This window comes from Epinephelus lanceolatus, chromosome 11, assembly GCF_041903045.1.
Source record: "Epinephelus lanceolatus isolate andai-2023 chromosome 11, ASM4190304v1, whole genome shotgun sequence".
NCBI lineage: Eukaryota > Metazoa > Chordata > Actinopteri > Perciformes > Serranidae > Epinephelus > Epinephelus lanceolatus.
The window spans coordinates 8,879,234-8,900,959 of NC_135744.1; the positions used below are offsets into that span (position 1 = coordinate 8,879,234).

At 40.5% G+C, this 21,726-nt stretch overlaps 1 protein-coding gene across 1 annotated transcript; it reads left to right on the forward strand.

The window, feature by feature from the left end:
• The first annotated feature begins 4,717 nt into the window (after positions 1-4,717).
• On the forward strand, positions 4,718-19,563 carry mpp1 (MAGUK p55 scaffold protein 1). Its single transcript, XM_033649719.2, has 12 exons — positions 4,718-5,069; positions 9,751-9,879; positions 9,959-10,037; positions 11,017-11,102; positions 11,223-11,291; positions 14,097-14,293; positions 14,433-14,536; positions 14,630-14,710; positions 14,928-15,008; positions 15,096-15,298; positions 18,620-18,694; positions 18,775-19,563. Exons 1-12 carry the CDS (start codon positions 4,947-4,949, stop codon positions 18,949-18,951), a joined length of 1,404 nt encoding a protein of 467 aa, XP_033505610.1. The 5' UTR covers positions 4,718-4,946; the 3' UTR covers positions 18,952-19,563.
• The last annotated feature ends 2,163 nt before the right edge of the window (positions 19,564-21,726 follow it).

Here is a 21,726-nt window from a genome sequence, read left to right on the forward strand (position 1 = left end):
AGCTGACACTGGGTGAGAGGCGGGGTACACCCCAGACAGGTCGCCAGACTATCACAGGGCTGACTCATAGAGACAGACAACCTTCATGATCACAGTCACACCTGTGGACAATTTAAAGTCACCAATTAACCTAACCTGCGCGTCTTTGGACTGTGGGAGGAACCCAGAAAACCAGGAGCAAAACCATGCTGAGACAAGGAGAACATGCAAACTCCAGACAGAAGGGCCCCTGCTGGCCAGCAGGTTTCAACCCTTAAACCCTCTTACTGCAGTGCTACAGAACTAACCACTGCACCACCGTGCCAATAACTAAAGCCCCTTTTTCTCCAGCCAAAATTTAGCCTAATTTTGGAGCAATATTTAGCTTCTTCCCAACAACATAGCATGACATGGTTGGTACCGATGGATGCCTTAGGTCATGATTAATATATCTTCAATCTAGGTTTTCGCCTTTGCTATATTCAGCTTCGCCTGTCATTGTTACCCATAGGTTGCATCTTAATACCACCATTTTCACAGGTGTGACCCCCAGCGCTGGGTTATGTGCTGGCTGTATTTGAATTGCTACAGTTGCAAACTGAAGGTACATCTTTGGAGCTCCTGCCCACTCTCCTCCTGGCAAGGTAGTTTCCTAGTGGTGGGGAGTGAGGCAGTAAAACTGCAAGGTGTGCTAGTATTGTCTTCAGATGTCTCTCACTTATGAGAAATCAATGCCTACCAAGCACTAACTTGATATTTATATATTTGAGACCCCTCTCAAAAGAAAATTCTATGAACCTCTCCCATGTGTGTGTGCTCCAAACATCCATGTGGTTGTTTCCATGGTGCCAAACTGACCCCCAACTGTACATGGCCCAATGACTCAACTGTATGGTCAGTTCGGACACTGCAGTTTGTGGTGCTGTTGAGCTGTATTGTGTTATACTACGGTAAGAGCTGTTATTTAGACAAAAATAATAGGAACACCTGTCAGTATAACAATGCATGTGTACTTGCCCACACAACCCATTGAGGAAGTCTAATCAGACAAAATAAGTAAAAACATCTGTGTGCACAATGTGTGTGGCATATTAAAGTTGTGCCTTTTGGCTTAGACAATGGAGCTCAGGCAGACTCAACAGACAAAGCAGAAGAGGATAAACCAGTCTTTGTTTGGTCTAAACTCAAGCTTATAGTCAGCAACAAAGAAACAAGCAGGCAGGCATGAGATTAGATGAGAAGAGTGGCTGATAGCAGGTGGCAGATGTGTAGGCAGGTGAGCAATCAGATGACTGGGGTTTCCCTCAGGGAATCATCAACGATACCCACCGACATCAGCCTACACAATAGATCTTCTTCACAGCAGACATCTTGACTTGTCATAGCAGCACCAGCACGGGTGTAAGTAATAACATCAGTGATGGTTCTGTGTACCAGTGAGCCAGCATTCACAATAACAGGACCCTAAAACTGAAGCAGCTATAATGGAATACAGCCATTATTCACTGTATTAGTTACACCTGTGCTTTCTCTTGTGACATCTCAAAATGACTTGTATGAAAGCGGGTCATAATAGCACTCATTAAACATATGACATTTTCTGTGTGAAATAGCACCTTTGCTCTTTTCTCTGAAGGTTAATGTTTTATGACACAAGAGTGTTTTTAGGTTTCACATTAGGAATGCAACAAGACAAAAAAGTAGCCTAACTTGAGGGTCACTCACTCACCCATCGTGCAGGCTGGAGCACAGGGCAGCGTATTAGAAGATAAATCAGGTGAAACTGTCAGAAGTTGTGTGTCTTGCTCACCTGACAGCATGAAAGGCGTTCTCTACCTGACAGCGAGATGAATGAGAGGCAGAAGTGAAGCCAAAGCCTTGTTAACATTATTCACGAGGAGCCAGACATGTTAGTGGTGGATGGATGGCTGTTACAAATGATGCATGCTGGCTCCCTCTGGAGTCCCCTCTGGAAATTGGCTGCTTATCAGAGAGCAGACACTCATCACCTGGCTGAATACCTCTTTTCTTCTTCCCCAGTGGACGGTCTGTTTTGATGTGCTCCACAATGAAGAGCAATGGGGCCCAGCTGTCTGTACAGAATAACCTCCACCCTACTGCACACTGGGGTATCCCAAAAAAACAAAAAACAGTTAGTCTAATGGAAGAACGACAGTATATTATACATGAATCATGATGGAGTATCCAAGCAGTTTGAACTGTAACAATATCTTATCATGATTTGTTATGAAGTAACCATTTTTATAAAACTGTTAAACAGACACAAGTGCTTTGTCAATATGGTCATACACTATATAGTCTAAGTAAAGAGTGTCCTTTACCAGACACTTTTCTGGAAATGCATGAAAGGCATTTTCTGTGAGCATAATCAATTTGAAAACCAGTCTTTTGTGATGTTAGGAGCCTATAGTGCAGGCTGTGTAAATGCATCAGGGATAATCACCAGGGTTTTATATTTAAAGATGTATCTATACTAACACTCAGCCCTTGTCATCAAATAAAGTGTTGCTTTTTAATATTGCATCTGTACACATCATTAGGCCACATGAGATACACATACATGGGAAATATATATTATGGCCCCCAGCCCAGATGTTTTAGGGATTTAATTTGCCATTTAGCTCAACAAATCACGTGACCGAAGTTCTCACAATGCTGATTATTAATTAGCAGCCATACAAAGATACTGCAGCCTGGCGCGTTGTTTTCTAACAGACATCTCTACAAGTCAGCTGCTGGGATCACCATTCGTAGCTCTCCGTTATTATTCGCTTCCTTGTAGCATGATGCGGTAATGCCGCATTCAAGTGCTGTCGGACATTTGAGTATTTACGTCTGGTGTCCATTAACTGCTTGAAATGTGACATATGAAGGTGGAATGTTTACCAGAGTGTTTAGTTTAGGGGTCCTACAACACGGTAGCGACACTTCTCTTATCTATGATTACTGAATTCCTCCATCATGCCTTGTCAGCTCTCATACTTTATGAAAATGAGATAAGGGTAAAGTTTCACTGGAGGACATTATTTATTTGAAAATAGTAAAACGTGAAATAATAGAGTAAAAAAAAAGACTAAAACAAAGCAAGGCAACCAAACAGTAATGTATAAATGTGGTTCCAATAGACTATTTCTAAGACTAGATGTTTAAAGACGTCATAAAATCAAAGTTTTTTTTTGTTGTTGTTTTTTTTTGTTTTCTGTTTTCTGTTTTTGTTTTTCACGTCACTGATCCTCACCTCTATGCCAGTATCTGGCCCAACAATAACAAAAAATATTTTGCTGGTGTTCTTAATGGTATTTTAGAGTTTGTCATTTCCTGGAAACAATAGAAAATGTTGATGACTCATCCTTGGAGGTGTACACTAATTTTGCATCCAATCAAGTGTTTTCTGTGTCCCCCATGACTGTAAATTCAGACAATACCAACTGGCATACAATTATGGCTTGTTGCTATGCCTGCCGTCCCAACTCCTGAGGTTACCACTTATAATGAGGGCAGAAAGGCATCATTGCAAAAGCCTAATGCCCCCCCACTCATGACTTTTGTCAAAATATACCAGCCAACATTTATACATGGGGCCCATGTGGGTGGTAAATGAGCTGAAAAATGGGCCCTGTATGGGGTTGTCCACTGGTTCCACATTGGCCCTGATGCCAATTGCCCACATGGGTTCTGCAAGGGCTACCTGGATACCAAATAGGCACGGACCTAAAATGGGCATCTTATCTGGAACCCACCTGGGTAAATCCTCCCATTTGGGCAATTGATATGGGGCCATTGTCCACCCTGTGGCCAGCTGCACACAGCCCATTTTTGAGCCCATTTACTACCCACATGGGCCCCACATACAAACACAGTGTGACTTTGACTTTGCATTCTCAAAACCACAAGTCCCTCCCTCCCTAGATTCCTGTTTTTATAGCAGACATGTAAATAAGCTGAATCATATAGCCATCTGCTGGCTGTTACTTTAGACTTTAATTACTGCATGGATAAATACAAAGTAATAAGTATGTAGTGCGCACAGGTAACGCAGTGCAATCCTCACAAGATGGTACCCCTGTCCCAGAAATGTATCATGATGTCAGGTAGACATTCTCTATTAAGAACATAATGCTATAATATAAACACAGCAGTATATTGGCTAGTCCAGGCCGTGTAAATATAGACAGTGCAGGCAGAGTGGTTGCACTGGGGCCCATGGGGTGTGGGGGCCCATAAAGAGAGTGGGCCCTCCAACTGTATGTTAGGCAAAAAAAAAACAGGTCCTTGTGAGTAATTTAGATGGCTGCCTTAGAAATATGCCTGTGCTCAAAGCAAAACTCCGTTAACTATTTGCTATTTATGCCTTTGAAAAGGCAAACCCATCTCCATTATGTTTTTCTTTCTTTTTTTGTTGTTATAAATAACCAGTAACAATCTATAACTACTACAAATTATGTTACAGAATATATGCTTACCCTACAAGAGCTATAAATAAGTTATACAATCAAATGAGTAATCCCTAATTTGGGGCACTGAGGCTCGTTGTTACTACCTTATGCCTCTGGGCTGGCCTATCATGTATGTTACAAAAATAAACCTGTCACGTGGTCTATTGTGCTTTAATTTCCGTGTGGGGACATTAATAGGCAGTATAGGCAGCTCGAGTTCTAGGATCTCCGAGCTTACAGTAGGTGATTTAAGGCGTCATAAGCCTGCCCCTCTGAGCAGCACTCAGCTGCATGTTTACTTGCTTTGTCAGCGCTCCCCGCAGCAGATATCTCATGAACCTCATCTGCTGCTGATCAAAACCTTGGACTTTTATCCCTTAGAGTGATTTATCACACCGTCAGGCCTCCTTATCAGCAGTTTCCTCTCTCGCAACATTTTGTGACTAGCCACTTGCGGACCTTGAGCCGGGACTCACCGGGTTCACAGCTTTTTTTCTAGCTAACGGAAAGATGACGTTAAAATCCAATAAAAACGAACCCGCAGTCAAACTGGAGTCGGTGAACAGCGTCCGGACAGCCCTCTCCGACCTCTACCTGGAGCATCTCCTTCAAAACAAACCAAAGACAGACAAGGTAAGGTGTCGTTTTAACCGTCTTTTTTATTTTATTTTTTATTTTTGCCCCCAACATCTTGGTGTTTGCTTCCCGGAAGCAGAGGTGGGACACATGACCGTTGTTTGTCCCTCGACAAGATCTTTAAAAATAGACCCAGTTGTGATCTGACGACACAACTTACAGCAACTAAATGTGTTGATCTCTTAACAAAGAATTATACGTATAGATGTTGCTTCACAGATCAGCAGGTCTGTGTCAATAACCACTGCATTGCTCACTACTGCTCAGTCAGCCTTAGTTAAGTCCCATTAGACATTACATTGGCAATTTCACTTCTCCATTCCTCCCAAAACTACTTGTAGGAATCATCTGACAAATTCCGGTCTTCATCACGTGTCAGGCTGTTTAAATGTCTTGCTGTGATTACAGGACAATGAGCCTGTAAGACAGTGGCACACACTCCATTATAAAGTCATGTTTAACTGTGACAGTAAAGTCATCTTAGAGAAACATCTGTAGTTTCTGGATTAATGTCATGCAATATAAAAGAAGATAAACAGATGGGAAATTTAGTTTTTAACTATGCTGTGTAACTTAGCCTGCAGCTATGAGTGCTGCTGATGAATCAGTGTCAACAGTCAGCTGAGGCCAGCAAGGTTGTTTACTCCATCACAATGTACCAGGTTATTTTAAGTATAAACTTGTTCTCAAGTGAAGGCCGGATTATGTTGCAAAACCATTGACTTAAAGCCGGACAACACCTGATATGTGTGACCACAAAGTACTTAAAACAGCTGCAATTTTTCAGTGATTGGGAAAATTAAGCACTTGACAAGCCCCAGGCCTCGACTCTGGCAGCCAGTAACGCCAAGGGAACTCTTTGTCCTAAAGTACTTCTCTGAAATTGAAAAGTCAGCACTGAGCTGCTGAAGGAAACGGCCAAAGGAGGAAACTCCTTTCCTGACATCAGCAGTTTGCAGCTCAATAGCCTTGAGTTACAGTCTTCTGCTCGGTGCCATTTGTGAAATCAGTGTCTTGAAGTGGGGTCACACGGTTCATTATCTCACAGTGCAGGCTGCAGTGTGTAATGCAGCTCCTATTGTGATACATGAGTGTATATTTTACCCAACACCTAGCTTATGTACTGTATGTTCTGGGTTCTTGAGATTGATTATGTAAAGTGAGTTCTGCTGTTCCAGCTCAGTGGTGTTGTCTACTCCACATACCTACTGTGCCCTGCCTCTACATAGAAAGTCTCTCATGCATTTCAACTCTAGAACAACCCCTTGTCACTCTCTGTCATGCTGAGACCCAAACAAGTATATGCAAGTCTGGCTTAAAGCAGCTAAAATCTATCATGAGATGGACGACTGGAGGTATTACTTCTTCAGCAGCCCTTCCAGCTATTTCTGTATACTCTATCCAAATTCTTCCAGTCCCATATAGGTCAAATATTGATCTCCTACTGTGTTCTTTCAAGAGATCGATGCCTCTTAGCCTTTTGGCAGGAGACCCACCCTAAATCCAACTGGGGGAAAGGATGAATTATTAATATTTCTGGGCAAAATCATCTCAGGAGAAGGAACAGATGAGGAAAGAGACAGATTGTATTATAATGTAATCAGCCTTATTAGATCATGGTGCTGTGTGGTACAAAAAAGCAGACAGGACAATAGGACAATCACAGTGCATTATCTTATTGGAGATTGGCTCACTGAAATGCACTCACTGTTTGATCTTCTTCAAATAAACCTAATTCACCTTTAGATGAGACGACAATGGCTTTCTCTTGGGTGTTTGTCACAATGGCTGCCACAGGAGAGATGTTAGGGGGTCATGTAGCCTCTCACTCACTCCCTCCCAACCTACTAAAGACTAATCCAAACACCCTCATCCTGGACTCATACACCTTTTGTCCTCTTTTAAACCATCTGATCAATAATCATACTGTAATCTTACAGTAAAGGTTGCAAAATTTTCACTACTTGCACTACGTCCATGGCACACATGTACAGTTTACAGTTTAGCATTATATAAGCTACGTTGATAAGTGTGGTATTGTTGTTGTTTTTTTACACATGATCTTTCTTGCTAAACTGCCGTAACGGTACAGATGTCCTCTGAGATTAATTAACCACATTATCTCTACTTCTCCTGCTTATCCTGTTTATCCTGTTGCTTGTCCACACCCAAGACTGGCATTCACATGTCTGAAAGGGCTTCCTGACCTTGGTTATAATAACATGTGTTGACTGTTACCAGTGATTGGAACCTGTTGTGATAATCCAGATGAATGCCTTTAATAATTAATGTCATTACACTCTGATAGTGTGAGTGATAAAGCTCATTGTCAAGATCCTGATGAGACGTATTTAATTAAAAAAGGCTCTCAGTGCCAATCCAAATCTAATCACGTGACTGTTTCAGCATTCAGTGGACAGACATGTCACCTCTATGGCCTGCTGTGTGTGAGAAATCTGTTATATTCTTCAGATAGCTGCAGGTTTTGTGCTGGAGCCTATAGATTTAACTTATGTCAGTTTCCTTCCTGCTCAGTCTGAGGGTCAGCACTTTGTTGAGAGGGAATAAAGTCAGCTCTGTGCCTTGAGGAGAATTACCCTATATTTGTTAAGATAGATTTCACAGTTAGTCCTGCCTCTACAGGGCCCTTAAAGAAGGTTCTCTAAACTGGGAAAAACAGTAAGCGTCATTATAAGATCGCCCAGCTGGTGCAGTCTCTGGTACTTCAACACACTTTTATCCAGTCAATTTACAGTAGTCATACAATCACAAATAAATGGATTCCTAAAGTTTCTTTCACATTGTCTTAGGAGCCAATCTGATCACCAGAAAATATTTGCATCGTACGTTTCTGCAAACCATGGATACATTACATTTGTATATTATTATGTTAAAAAAACACTTGGTTATGGTTTGGAATAGATCATGTTTTGGCTTAAAGTACTTGGTTTTGGGGGCACAATTCAGCCTAGAAAAGCAGCAATGTCGCTGTAAAAAAACAACTGCTTTTCATGCCCCAGTGGAAAACCAGCAGAGAGGTTGCTTAAAAAAACACACAGGCTAAAAAGCTGCCAGAAAAACAGCAATAACTCACTAAAACACAATCAGTTTTGCTGTTTGTTGGTCTTGAACAGTGGTCTGCAACTTTGCAGGCATCTCACCAAGGTGACACACCATCCACCATCCCCTCCACCCAATGACAAAATCAGCTCATAAACTATGTCACTTTAGAAATGTTTTTATGATATTGCAGAAATATACAACTTTTTTTTCTGGCGACTGGGCTGTTGGAGCAGCTCTAACTGAAAATAAAGTTTATGCCATCAGGCGTAACAAGTAAAAACACCTGTCAGAGCTCAGAGATCAAAATCAGTGTGTGGTGTGTTTAAGAACAAATTTGCATGTGGTGATTTTATCTGGAGCAACATTGCTGCACAGATTCCTTTCTCAGAGGATGTATAATTTCATCTGTTCACCATGGGATCCCATCCACCCCCCCCCCCTGGCTCTGTACAGTCCTGACACATAACAGCCCAAGGCTGGTAAATAACTATCATGTTGCACAGAAAAGCGACTGCTTGGCTTTCACTGCTGCTGCAGCTGAGCACTGTTTACTCAATGATTATTACGTTTTTTTATTAAGGAGCCAAAATAATGTGAACACTGACACACGAGCTACATATTGAAGATAATGTTACCAAGAATACATATTTTTAATTAAAAGAGGCTTGAAAGGAATTCATAAGAGAAATAAAGGGAGTATAAACTCCTGCCTGTGTGACACACCAAACTGCTGTGACAGTACATACAGTATTTTAGGGCCGAGGTGATAGGCAAGAGGGTGATAATGACATTTATGGGTTTATTGTAGTGCTGATGCAGGAAGATAGATAATATAGTTTTTTGCTGAAGCAGTGCTGAAAATTTGTGCTGATGCAAGTAATTGTGTCTCTGATGTCACTTTGGTGACTAATTTATGGACCTTTTGATATTGTGCAGTACTTGTTCTATATTACACATGGGTACTAGCCACATAATGCCAGTTTACTCCGAAGGAATCCTTATAGGGTGTGTTATATATTTAATGTGATTTCTCAATGATGGAAGAGGAGCTTTTCCTCACACATATATTTCCTCTTCGACAGTGATCTGCAACAGAGACCATCTTTGTTGACACTATGGAAATAGCCAGGAAATTTTCCAGGGATATGCATTTTCTGTCTTTGGGTTAAGTGTAAAAGCAGAGTGCGACTCCACAGAGTCAGCCTCTGGTTGCGTCTTTGATGTCTATGTAACATTTGAAAATCCATTCACGCTCCATACTGTGAAGAGCTGGTTTCCTTACATTAACGCCTGTCTTTGATGTGATCACCTGATGAGACTGCTGGTATCCATGACCACATGAACCAGGTGGACCAGATCACTGGACGTGACTAATGAGGTGTTATAACACCGGGTTAATTTTCAACCTTGAACATATGTTGAAACTGCAAATGAAACATAGCTGTTGGCACACGTTAGCAGAGAGCTTACACTGCAGTGATTGGAAATACCAGTGTGATAATGACCTGACATGTCCAGGTGCACTGACTGTAAATCTGGAGTTAAATGATTTGCATAAAGGGATGTTTTCAGAGTTGATTTCATTTTGTGTTTTTTTTTTGTTTTTTTTTGACAGGCTGCTATGCAAACCTACGAGAATAAGGGGGCTGAGGTTTACAGCAATGGCAGTGCTGGACACATGAACGGCTCAGAGCTGACCAGGATGAAGGAAGTCGAATTTGAAAAGAATTCTTCAGAACCACTGGTACGAGTATCTGCCTCCATACACACAATGTTGTTGAATTGTGTGTATTTGTGTTGCTGACTATGGTCTCTGTCTGCAGGGGGTCACTCTGAAGCTTAACGACAAACAAAGGTGCACTGTAGCCAGGATACTGCACGGGGGCATGATCCACAGACAAGGTCAGTAATCACATATTGATCTGATTTGAGTGTTATTGTGAGTGTGCTGACCTGGTGTATGTTGGAAAGAAAGCTCTCTGCCCAAAAGGTCAACGGTTTATCCAATGCAGTCACAGCAAATCAAGCTTAGCATTAGCATCTGTGTATACAGGAGGTGGTCAACACATAATTGTCTCAGGCCATACATAAGATAAGCTGTAAAATGATGAACTATTACAAGGATATGATAAGTATATTGTTCACATGACTCTGTTATGATTTGAGATTCAGATTGCCACTTGATATTATACATTTTAATACACTGATTCAGCATCCTACTTGTATCCGGATAGGCTCTGTAAGCTCTATACGATGTTACAGAAATGTCACTAAACAACAATGTGTCGTTCTTTGAGGAGCTGCATTCATGTGGTGTTGGAATAATCTTAAAAATGACTTTCTAATCATATTTCATGGTTCACTTGTTCCGTTTCCTTTGCTCTTCATCATTTACATGTTGTTTAAACACTCTGAGCAATAGAATACAACACATCTTCTCTGTAGCATGTTGTTTCCACATTACAACTGAATGCTCATGAACACAACAAAGTCAGAAAAACAACCAACCAAGAAGTAACAAAAATGCACCACTGGCCTTGACTGGTAGAGGGCTCCACTTGAGTCTGCTTCAGTCACTTTTTGTTCACTCATCATAGCAGGCAGCGTGAGCAGTTCTCTATTATAATAGTGAGTGGGCGAGCACTTGGACATTTGACAAGCTGACCTACATACTGGACACTAAAAAGACCTGTTCAAAAGATTCATTTTCACCAGTTGCTATTTTCTTGTCTTTAGATTCTCTCTTAGGAGAATAAAAGTTACTTCAGTAGCTGCAAGAACATTTTAGCACTACAATAACTGCAAAATAGAACCTGAGCTGGAACACAGAGGAGCATTTGTGAAATAACTCCACTTATCCTGGTTTTCTTCCTCTTTCCAGGATCCTTACATGAAGGGGACGAAATAGCAGAAATCAATGGGAAAAGTGTGCTAAACCAAACTGTAGATCAGCTACAAAAGATCCTGGTAAGTTCACACCTAATCACTTAGAATTTGATTTTGACACTGAGGTCAAAGCAAATCTTTATGTAAATATCACACCTATGCAACTAGATATGAGTAAAGCTGTGTCATCTTTCCTTGCAGAAAGAAACAAACGGAGTCGTCACAATGAAGATTATTCCCAACATGCAGAGTCGATCCCGCGTCTGTGAGGTAATAACATGACTGGCACAATGTGCACTCAGCTGTGGTATTGGGGTGAATTTTGTTTTGTGTATCACACGCATGTGCACGAGTAAACCAAATAAGCTTTACGTTCAAATCCAGTGGTAACCTGTAGAGGTGTAATCTACAAAGATGGGTTTGCATTGCATTTCTTTAAGTTTTTCCTCCACAATTTACTCCTTAAAAGCATTTTGTTCTTTATTAGGTGAATCTTCTGTTAGTCAATGAACAACTCAGGTGACTATCAAGTAAATTTAAATCCAGATTAGTTTTGCTAGTTTGACTTGAACCACTTTGGTAGTGTGTTTCATTCTGCCATCTACTGGCCACAACTCATCACATTCTCTCCAGCAGTATTTTCATGTGCTTGCTATAGATGAAAAATGGCTGCTGCCTCCATTTTACAACATAAAACAATAGTCTTTTTTGAACACAAAGAAAAAGTACATTACATTCAGTGATGTGACTCCTGTCTCAATACAGTCTATCACTGCATTAAGTTCCGACTTTGCTGTGGTCAGTGATGGCAGTCTACTGAAAAGCTTATAGTCCATTAATATGTAGGTGTAGTTAATATGCTCTTCATTGTTTAATGCTCATAGAGCATCATTTTTGGTGACCCAGAGTACTCCAGTATACCCTTACTACACAATGGGTATATTAAATTGTTTTTGTACAACAACCACTGGAGTATCTGGGGGAAACCACTAATGTTCATGACCTCTACTAACAATAGTAACATTTTACCCTGAGGAGAATTTACATGTGTTCCTGCTGTGATCTTTGACAGTTCAGGCAAGGTTTGTACATAAAGTGATCTCTTTTAGAAGATGAGAGAACAAATCTGGCGTAAAACCAAATGTGAGCAGCTTCTCAACTGGATGTTAATTGGACACCGAATTAGTGATCTGTGGGGATTTTCCAGAGATCTGTTCTATAAGAAGTTCTGAAGATATGTAGCATCAGCTGTTATGTGTTTTCTGCAGGTCAGCTACAGGACGACAATTGATCATTTGATAAATTAGACTTAAGGCCTGGACCTGGGAGAAAATAATTCATTTTCACAACATGAATTGAGCTGTCTAAGATCATATCATGAACATGTAAATTCTATTAAAGGGTGAATTTCCCATTTAACTTTGTGTTAGACATTCTCAATGTGAGTATTTATTCTTTAGAATTTGGATGTATGGACAAGAACTGTAGATCCCTGAAATCCGACAGTTGATGGTTCATACATGTTCGTAATGATCGTCTCTCATTACAGCAACATGAGTATGTTTTGTTCACTGCAGTTGTCAGCAAGCTGTTGACAGCTTATGATGTACTGCTACTTATGGCAGTGCACTTAAGAGCAATCATGGTAGAGCTGAGGTTAAGATTTTGAACATATACTCGAGATGTACCACTTCTTTATGGCCTAAATATTGAAGAAGAGCAAAATGTTGAATATTTAATTTCAAGCTTTGCATGAGCTTACTTAAAGGGACAGTTCACCCCAAATCAAAAATACATGTTTTTCCTTTTGCCTGTAAAGTGTAATTTGTCTATCTATTTTTGGTTTGATTGAGGAGTGTTGGAGATATCTGCTGTAGAGATGTCCGCCTTCTCTCCAGTATAATGGAACTAGATGGCACTTGGCTTGTGGTGCTCCAAGAGCCAAAAAAGTAGCCTACATTTTAAAAAAAAACTCAACAGCAATGTCTCTTTCAAGAAATCATGACCCAGTTACTCAAGGTAATCCACTTGCCTTGTTGTTAGCAGTGTCATTTAGGAACTACTTTCTTTCTACCGAGCTACACCTGCTTAATGCATTACCATGCTGAAGGAAGCGAGCATCTACTGCTAGCTCACCACCAGAACACCACTGACCTAGCTAACGCTACAGTTCAGCTGAGGAGGATGCCATTAATGTTACATCTCACTCTGTCACGAGCACGAGCCTCTTGGCCATGAGTAGATACACACTTCCTTCTGTTGGGTGATACAGTTGGCAGATGTAGCTCAGTAAAAAGAAAATAGTTCCTACATAGAACTGCTGAGAACAAGGTCTTTTGATTATGGGTCATTATAACTGGGTCATAATTTCTGGAAAGAGGCATTGCTGTTGAGTTTTTCAAATGTACTTTTTTGGCGCTTTGAGCACCACAAGCCGAGTGCCATCTAGTTCCATTATACTGGAGAGATGGCAGATACCTCTAAGGCCAATATATCCAACAGTCGACAACTCGCACCAAAGCAATCTCGACTTATAAATAACACTACAGGTAAGAGGAAGATATGTATTTTTGATTTAGGGGTGAACTGTTCCTTTAAACCCCACAGCGTAAACAATGACTGTCTAACATTAGACTGATTAAAGTGTTTTTTCAGTATATTACTGAACTGCAAAATATCTGTTTCTTTTATAACAACTATTCATGTATTCATACACTTAAAAACAATGGCAGTCATGCTCAGCAAGCATCAGGTGCAGCAGTACGTCATTTGTGACAAATATCTCAGAACGGATTAATTGAAAGCAGAAGAAATGTCCTCATAGAGCTCAGAGAAAGTGTAGAAGGTTTTCTGTGTTTCGAAGTCCAAGAGTAGCTGAAAGATACTTTTAAAAAGTTTGTCCTCAGCAGCAATAAATAAACGCACATCAGAGACTGTTACAATGGGAGATTGAACACGCTGGTAAAGTCTTCAGATTGTAATTAACATTCAGTACCACCAAATACATACCGTAGTGTTTATGAGCTCCTTCTGTTCCCAAAAAGTGAATACAGCATATTTACTGTTAATCTACAGATGTACATGAGGGCCCAGTTTGACTATGACCCCATCAAGGATGACCTCATCCCATGCAAAGAGGCAGGTCTGAAGTTTCAAACTAATGACATCATTCAGATCATCAACAAGCAGGATCCCAACTGGTGGCAGGGCAGAGTGGAGAGCAGCGCTTCTGACTTTGCTGGTCTGATTCCCTCCCCAGAGCTCCAAGAATGGTAAACAGCTCTGTCATAGTATCTGACAAAGAATCCTGCAGTATGAGGTCACATGTACCATGACTTGCCAAATATTGACACAAAATTATCTGCATCATCATCAGTATGGACAAAGTCTTAACCTTAATCTCTTTGTCAGGAGGGTGGCAAGTAAAAGCAAGGCCAGAGAGGGCAGTCAGTCCTGCAGCCCATTTGGAAAGAAAAAGAAGTGCAAAGACAAGTACCTGGCTAAACACAGCTCGAGTGAGTGCCACTGGAATCATGTTTCCTGGATGTTTTTATTCTCAGTTGCACTGTTATACAGGTTTGTCCAAAACAAAATCCCTTCTGTTGCAGTTTTTGACCAGCTGGATGTGATTTCTTATGAAGAGGTTGTCCGGCTGCCTGCTTTCACAAGGAAAACACTGGTGCTTATTGGTAAGCTCAGTTACATTATTTATAGTGGTATCAGCTAAAGGTATAATAAGGCATTTCTGATCATCCATACTAATGCACGTTCTCACAAACATGCTACAAATCTTGTAAATTTAAAGGTAGTTTAATTCTGGGTGTTTTCCTACAACCAGATATTCAGACATAAAGGTTAATGCCTGATTAAAAAGTCCTTAGAAAATCAAAATTTTGCTGTGTTTAGGTGCACCTGGCGTGGGAAGGAGCCATATTAAAAGTGCACTACTGACCAGATACCCTGAGAAGTTCTCCTACCCTGCACCACGTGAGTAGATGCAGACACTTATTCCATTTATACACCGACCACATTTTCTGGATTGTCCCTTTGCTAAGTCTTTAACACTCTACACAGACACCACCAGACCCCAGCGTAAGGAGGAGGAGAATGGACAGGAATATTTCTTTGTCTCCAATGAGGCCATGACCAAGTTCATCTCTGGGAATGAGCTGTTGGAGTACGGCAGCTTCCAGGGGTATATGTTCGGTACCAAAATTGAGACCATCCAGAAGATCCACGACCAGGGCAAAATTGCTCTGCTGGATGTAGAACCACAGGTTAGCATTCACAGGTTGTTCTGGAGAGGTGATGTGAAAGGACCAGTTGTGATTGATGGAAATTGTGTGATTATTTGAGGGTGGCTTTTTATGACTCTATGAGCTGTTTGAAAGTATTTTAAATGTTAAGATTAACCTACATAAACCTGAGCAGCAGCTCTTTTTTGCTGCTGTGGCTGTTAACAGCAAGGGGAATGATGGATGTGTTTAATCTTACTTCTTTCAGTGAAAATGAATGCATAAATAAGCAATGTGAATTCATAAATCAAAATCAGACCCACACTCTTAGAAATAAGGGTTTCAAAAGCTTTTTTCATGAAGGGCTGAGGTTCTACCCAGAACCATTGTCTTCTAAAGAACCCTGTTTTTAAAGGGTTATTCAAGAGTTCATTGTAAGACTAAATTTTCCATTAAGGACCTTTTCATCTGAAGAACCCTCTTTTGAAGGAAGAGTTGTTCATGGATTGTTGAAAGGATCATTGCCTTCAAATATTCAAATTGTTTCAAATGGTATTTTTAAATGTAGAGGTTAGGTTTAGTTTATTTGTTTATTTGAAAAGGGACAATGTACATCAATCAACATTTTTAAAAAAAAATGTAAAATGCACCCAAAATAGCAGAGAGGCTAATTTTCATCGGGTATCTGGAATCCCATCAATCAGTTCTTTTTTTTCTTGTGTTTTGTTGTAGTCGATATCTTAACCATCATTTCATGCCATACAATAATAGTTAACTGCGTACCTGCATTGAAAAGACACTCTGTTAATTGGTTAATAGGTGGAGATAGTGTCCTCTCTGCCACTGAGCATCTTGGTAGAGTTGAGATCCATTGCACCATTGAAATAGTAAAGACTGTAGTGGCAGTGATTGCACCATACTTTCGCCTCCTAAAAATGTGATCATGAACCGTGTTTGGTTCGGGTTGCGCTGAGGCACATCAGCCCTGGCCCTTTGAGAGCCTCATTAAACCCAAGGCTGCTGGATGCGGTTCCCTTGACCCAAGCTTAACTTGTTAAATGAAAAACATAATAAGCGGAATGTTAAAGGGTTCTTGGAAACCTCCTGGGTGGGTTGTAGATGAAACCCTTGGAATATAACAGGGTTTGCACCCTTAAAAGGTGGATTTGTTTTGGATAGAACCCCCAGAGAGTTATAGGTGGAACCATTAGACCATATACAGGTGCTGGTCATATAATTAGAATATCATCAAAAAGTTGATTTATTTCAGTAATTCCATTCAAAAAGTGAAACTTGTATATTATATTCATTCATTACACACAGACTGATATATTTCAAATGTTTTTTTCTTTCAATTTTGATGATTATAACTGACAACTAATGAAAATCCCAAATTCAGTATCTCAGAAAATTAGAATATTACTGAAGACCAATACAAAAAAAGGATTTTTAGAAATGTTGGCCAACTGAAAAGTATGAACATGAAAAGTATGAGCATGTACAGCACTCAATACTTAGTTGGGGCTCCTTTTGCCTGAATTACTGCAGCAATGCGGCGTGGCATGGAGTCGATCAGTCTGTGGCACTGCTCAGGTGGTATGAGAGCCCAGGTTGCTCTGATAGTGGCCTTCAGCTCTTCTGCATTGTTGGGTCTGGCGTGTCGCATCTTCCTCTTCACAATACCCCATAGATTTTCTATGGGGTTAAGGTCAGGCTAGTTTGCTGGCCAATCAAGAACAGGGACACCATGGTCCTTAAACCAGGTACTGGTAGCTTTGGCACTGTGTGAAGGTGCCAAGTCCTGTTGGAAAATGAAATCTGCATCTCCATAAAGTTGGTCAGCAGAGGGAAGCATGAAGTGCTCTAAAACTTCCTGGTAGACGGCTGCATTGACCTTGGACCTCAGAAAACACAGTGGACCAACACCAGCAGATGACATGGCACCCCAAACCATCACTGACTGTGGAAATTTTACACTGGACCTCAAGCAACGTGGATTCTGTGCCTCTCCTCTCTTCCTCCAGACTCTGGGACCTTGATTTCCAAAGGAAATGCAAAATTTACTTTCATCAGAGAACATAACTTTGGACCACTCAGCAGCAGTCCAGTCCTTTTTGTCTTTAGCCCAGGCAAGACGCTTCTGACGCTGTCTCTTGTTCAAGAGTGGCTTGACACAAGGAATGCGACAGCTGAAACCCATGTCTTGCATACGTCAGTGCGTGGTGGTTCTTGAAGCACTGACTCCAGCTGCAGTCCATTCTTTGTGAATGTCCCCCACATTTTTGAATGGGTTTTGTTTCACAATCCTCTCCAGGGTGCGGTTATCCCTATTGCTTGTACACTTTTTTCTACCACATCTTTTCCTTCCCTTCACCTCTCTATTAATGTGCTTGGACACAGAGCTCTGTGAACAGCCAGCCTCTTTAGCAATGACCTTTTGTGTCTTGCCCTCCTTGTGCAAGGTGTCAATGGTCGTCTTTTGGACAACTGTCAAGTCAGCAGTCTTCCCCATGATTGTGTAGCCTACAGAACTAGACTGAGAGACCATTTAAAGGCCTTTGCAGGTGTTTTGAGTTAATTAGCTGATTAGAGTGTGGCACCTTTTCACAATATTCTGAGATACTGAATTTGGGGTTTCCATTAGTTGTCAGTTATAATCATCAAAATTAAAAGAAATAAACACTTGAAATATATCAGTCTGTGTGGAATGAATGTATACATTATACAAGTTTCACTTTTTGAATGGAATTACTGAAATAAATCAACTTTTTCATGATATTCTAATTATATGACCAGCACCTGTAAGGGTTCCTGGTTAAACCTTTCTCTTGCCTCTTCTCCACCAAATTAGCTCTGGTTCTTGAACTTTTTTGTCGAAATCTGAATGGTTCAAAATCAGGTGCAGAAACGGGAACGGAACCATTTCCATGTTGGTGGAAATGGGCAACAGATGGTTCTAGGTAGAATGCTTTATGTTGGTGTCTAGGTAGAGCTCTCTGAAAAGGTTCCAGATAAACCTTATATAAAGGGTTCTACCATAAACCAAAAAGGGTTCATATGGTGCCAAGCCAAAGAACACTGTATGGTTGTAGTTAGCACGTCTTGTTCTAAGACTGTATTCTCTGTCTTTGGTGAAGTAAAAGGTTTATTCGCCTACACTGAGCTGCTACCACTTGTCCACTAATATACTGTATACTACAGACTGCATACAGGGACATAACAAAAGTATCTGTCTCACTCTATTTAGAAAAAGAGATAAAGATGCTCTCCTAGGGGAGAAGGTGGTAATTTTATCCTTGTACAAACTGTATCTGTCATTAATCACTCTAATGCAATTCTTCTTTTCTTCCGCAATTAATGCAGACCTTGAAACTCCTGCGAACAGCTGACTTTGCACCTCTCGTGGTGTTCATTGCTCCGACCAGCACGGCTCCCCAGGTAGTACATTTTTATTGGAATAAATAAAAAAATCTCCATCAGCCAACACCTGCTGACCCTTTGTGTCTTCTCTCTTATAGACGGAAAACCTGCAGATGATCCAGAAAGAGTCGGACGCCATTTTAGCCACATATAGACACTTCTTTGATGTGGTTCTTGTCAACAACGATGTGGATGAAAGTGTGAAAGGTGTGGAGGAGGCCATGGAGCATGCCAGCTCCACCCCACAGTGGGTGCCTGTATCATGGGTGTACTGACAGGCCCCTAGTGTAATACCTTTCTGTTTGTTAAAAAGCAGTGCAATATCACTCCTTACACAAAACAAGTTAGTAATGTCCCAGGTGTGTATGGGTTTACTTTTGGTTCATGTTAATTGTCACTGAGATATTTTGCACAAATGCATCCAAAAAATGAGCAATATGTAGAAGACTTTATTTTAGAAAGTTGAGAACCTCACCGACGGTGTGTTATTTGGTTGTTTCGACATTTGTGCTTGAGGCTTTTGAGGGGCTAAGGGATCGTTTTGGTGCCGCACACCTTCTGTGATTGTTGGAATGTGAGCTAATGCAAAATAGGACCACAACTGTGAATGAAATCCTCTCTTTGAAATGACAGGATTTTATCATGTAAAGCATTATCTCGGGATTCATTGTGTGTTTTTCTGTTGTCATTAGATTGTGCCATGAAATTGAGATTCTGAAACTGTTTGTTCTTGCAATATATTTAACTCCATACATCATCCTCTACCCCAAATCTTTCAGTCAGTCATAGACAACCTCATCTGTGTCATCTCATCAAAATTGTATACCTCATGGGGTACTGTAAAGGCACTTTTAAACAAAAAAATAAAATTCCCAGCTCTGTTGCAACTGCTTCGATGACTGTGTTTCATGTGAAAACCTGTTCTCTAAGGTCCTGAAGGAAAACAGCAGCAGATTTATGTTTTATTGTTCATATCTACCTCACTTTATTCAGAAGAAGTCTCGGCTCAAGGCTTTTATTAATTATAGATCAAGACTTTCTGTATCTGAGCTGTACAATACAAATAATGTACCTGTATCTCCCACACATTACAATTCTTCCCTCATCCACAGTGTGAGAGACATTGTTGCAGGTTATACATGACAATGAATTTGTTCACAGTACTGCACAGTGTCCTGGGTGCCTTGATGGAATTATGTGGTTAATGAAATCAAAATATATCATGAGGAATATCGCCTCATTCTGTCAAGTGCACAACCATGTAAATCATTTAACCGTTACACATTCCCTCTCTTTAATATCCATTTTGAATACAATATATCAAAATAAGCATATGAGTTGAATAAGCAAAAAATGCATCAACAGAACAGGCACATTGAGTGGTGGAAGTGAGAACATCATAGAGCAACTAAGCATTTTTGGTGTGGTGTACTGAAACCTTAGATGGGCTATAAACAAATGGGCAGTGACAAGGCATACAGTCGCACATTGTGATAATTCTTCCCTGATCTACACATTTGATTATTATCATCAGCTCAGAAAAAGGAATCATGAGGAAAACTGTGTGTCAATAAGACCTACGAATTTAAGTTTTATATATATAGACTTTTTAAAAGTCAGTATCAAAATTTTGCAGGATAATTGAAAGGATGCCAAAAATACAATATAAGAAACTCTTTACTTAGCATGAAATTATAGTTTCCCACAAAAACATAAGTGCAACTGTCTCTGCACTTATTTTTTAGGGATGTTAGCCATAAAACAAAGTTGTCCTATGGCACCACCATGTGGGCTGCACCAAATTAACATCACCCTATGAGCTTCAACAGGGGTCTGCATTGTTTCTCAGGCCAAGGACCCCTTAACTGAAAGAGAGACAGGACAGGGACCCCCCTACTACACATGTTGTGTAAATCTGAATTGAACTTGAGATAATTGTGTGAATATTTTCAGGTCTTCTCTCGTTTGTGATGAAAGACTGAAGTTATTTACTTTTTGGAAAATAGGCATACATAGTTTGCACATACAGTGTTCAGATGACAATTTCATGAGCTCTGTAGCAACATGATCCATCATACAACATGTGTAAATTACATCAGTTGCAGTGAAGATATGTAATCATACAGTATGGATTATACAGTCATATCAGAAATATGTGGTGTTTTCACGAGTTCTCCTGTCTGATTTTACTTTCTAATGCTACTCTGAACATGCAATGTTGCTGTGTCCCTTCAGAAATGTCTAGTTATTTAATCTATAGCCACAGTAAATGCCACTTAATGCTTCTGTTTATGTTTGTAGGAAAAGATTCTGCATAAAGATGTTCAGTTTGGTGCTGCTTCTTTGAAAGGCCCAATCTGTCATTTTATCCAATGTGCCTCATCCATCCATCGGCCCATTTTCTGTAACTGTTTACCCACATAAGGGTCACAGGGGGCCTGGAGCCGATCCCATCTGACACTGGATGAGAGGCGGGGTACAGCCTGGAAAGGTTGCCAGACTTTTACGGGGCTGACACATAGAGACATGGAGACATTCATGCTCATATTCACACCTATGGTCAACAATTTAAAGTCACCAATTAACCTGCATGTCTTTGGACTGTGGGAGGAAGCCTAAACCCATGCTGTTGAGAACATAGAAACTCCACACAGAAGTTGGCCAGTGGATTTGCAGGTCATTAGGAAAAGCTACACATTAATACAATGGGACTTTTTGTTTTTCCCCTCCCTACCCATCAAAACATTTAGTCCATTCCAGGCTTCCCTAGCATTAACAGAACAGAGCTGACTCTTTACCATATCTTTATATTTTGTCTTATTCTTCTTCACAATTTCTCTTTAGCAGAAGGTCCAAATCCTCATGAGTAAAATCACGTCACCTCTCCCTCAGTCACCATCACATTTCTGCAGAAGCCTCTGTTATGTCATGAGGCTACACTCTAATGGTTTCCTTGGCAGTGACATTAACCTCACAAAACTTCATGCATTCGGTTCATTAGTGTTACTACAGCAATCAAAAAACATTGGTTTGACTATCCAAAATAATGA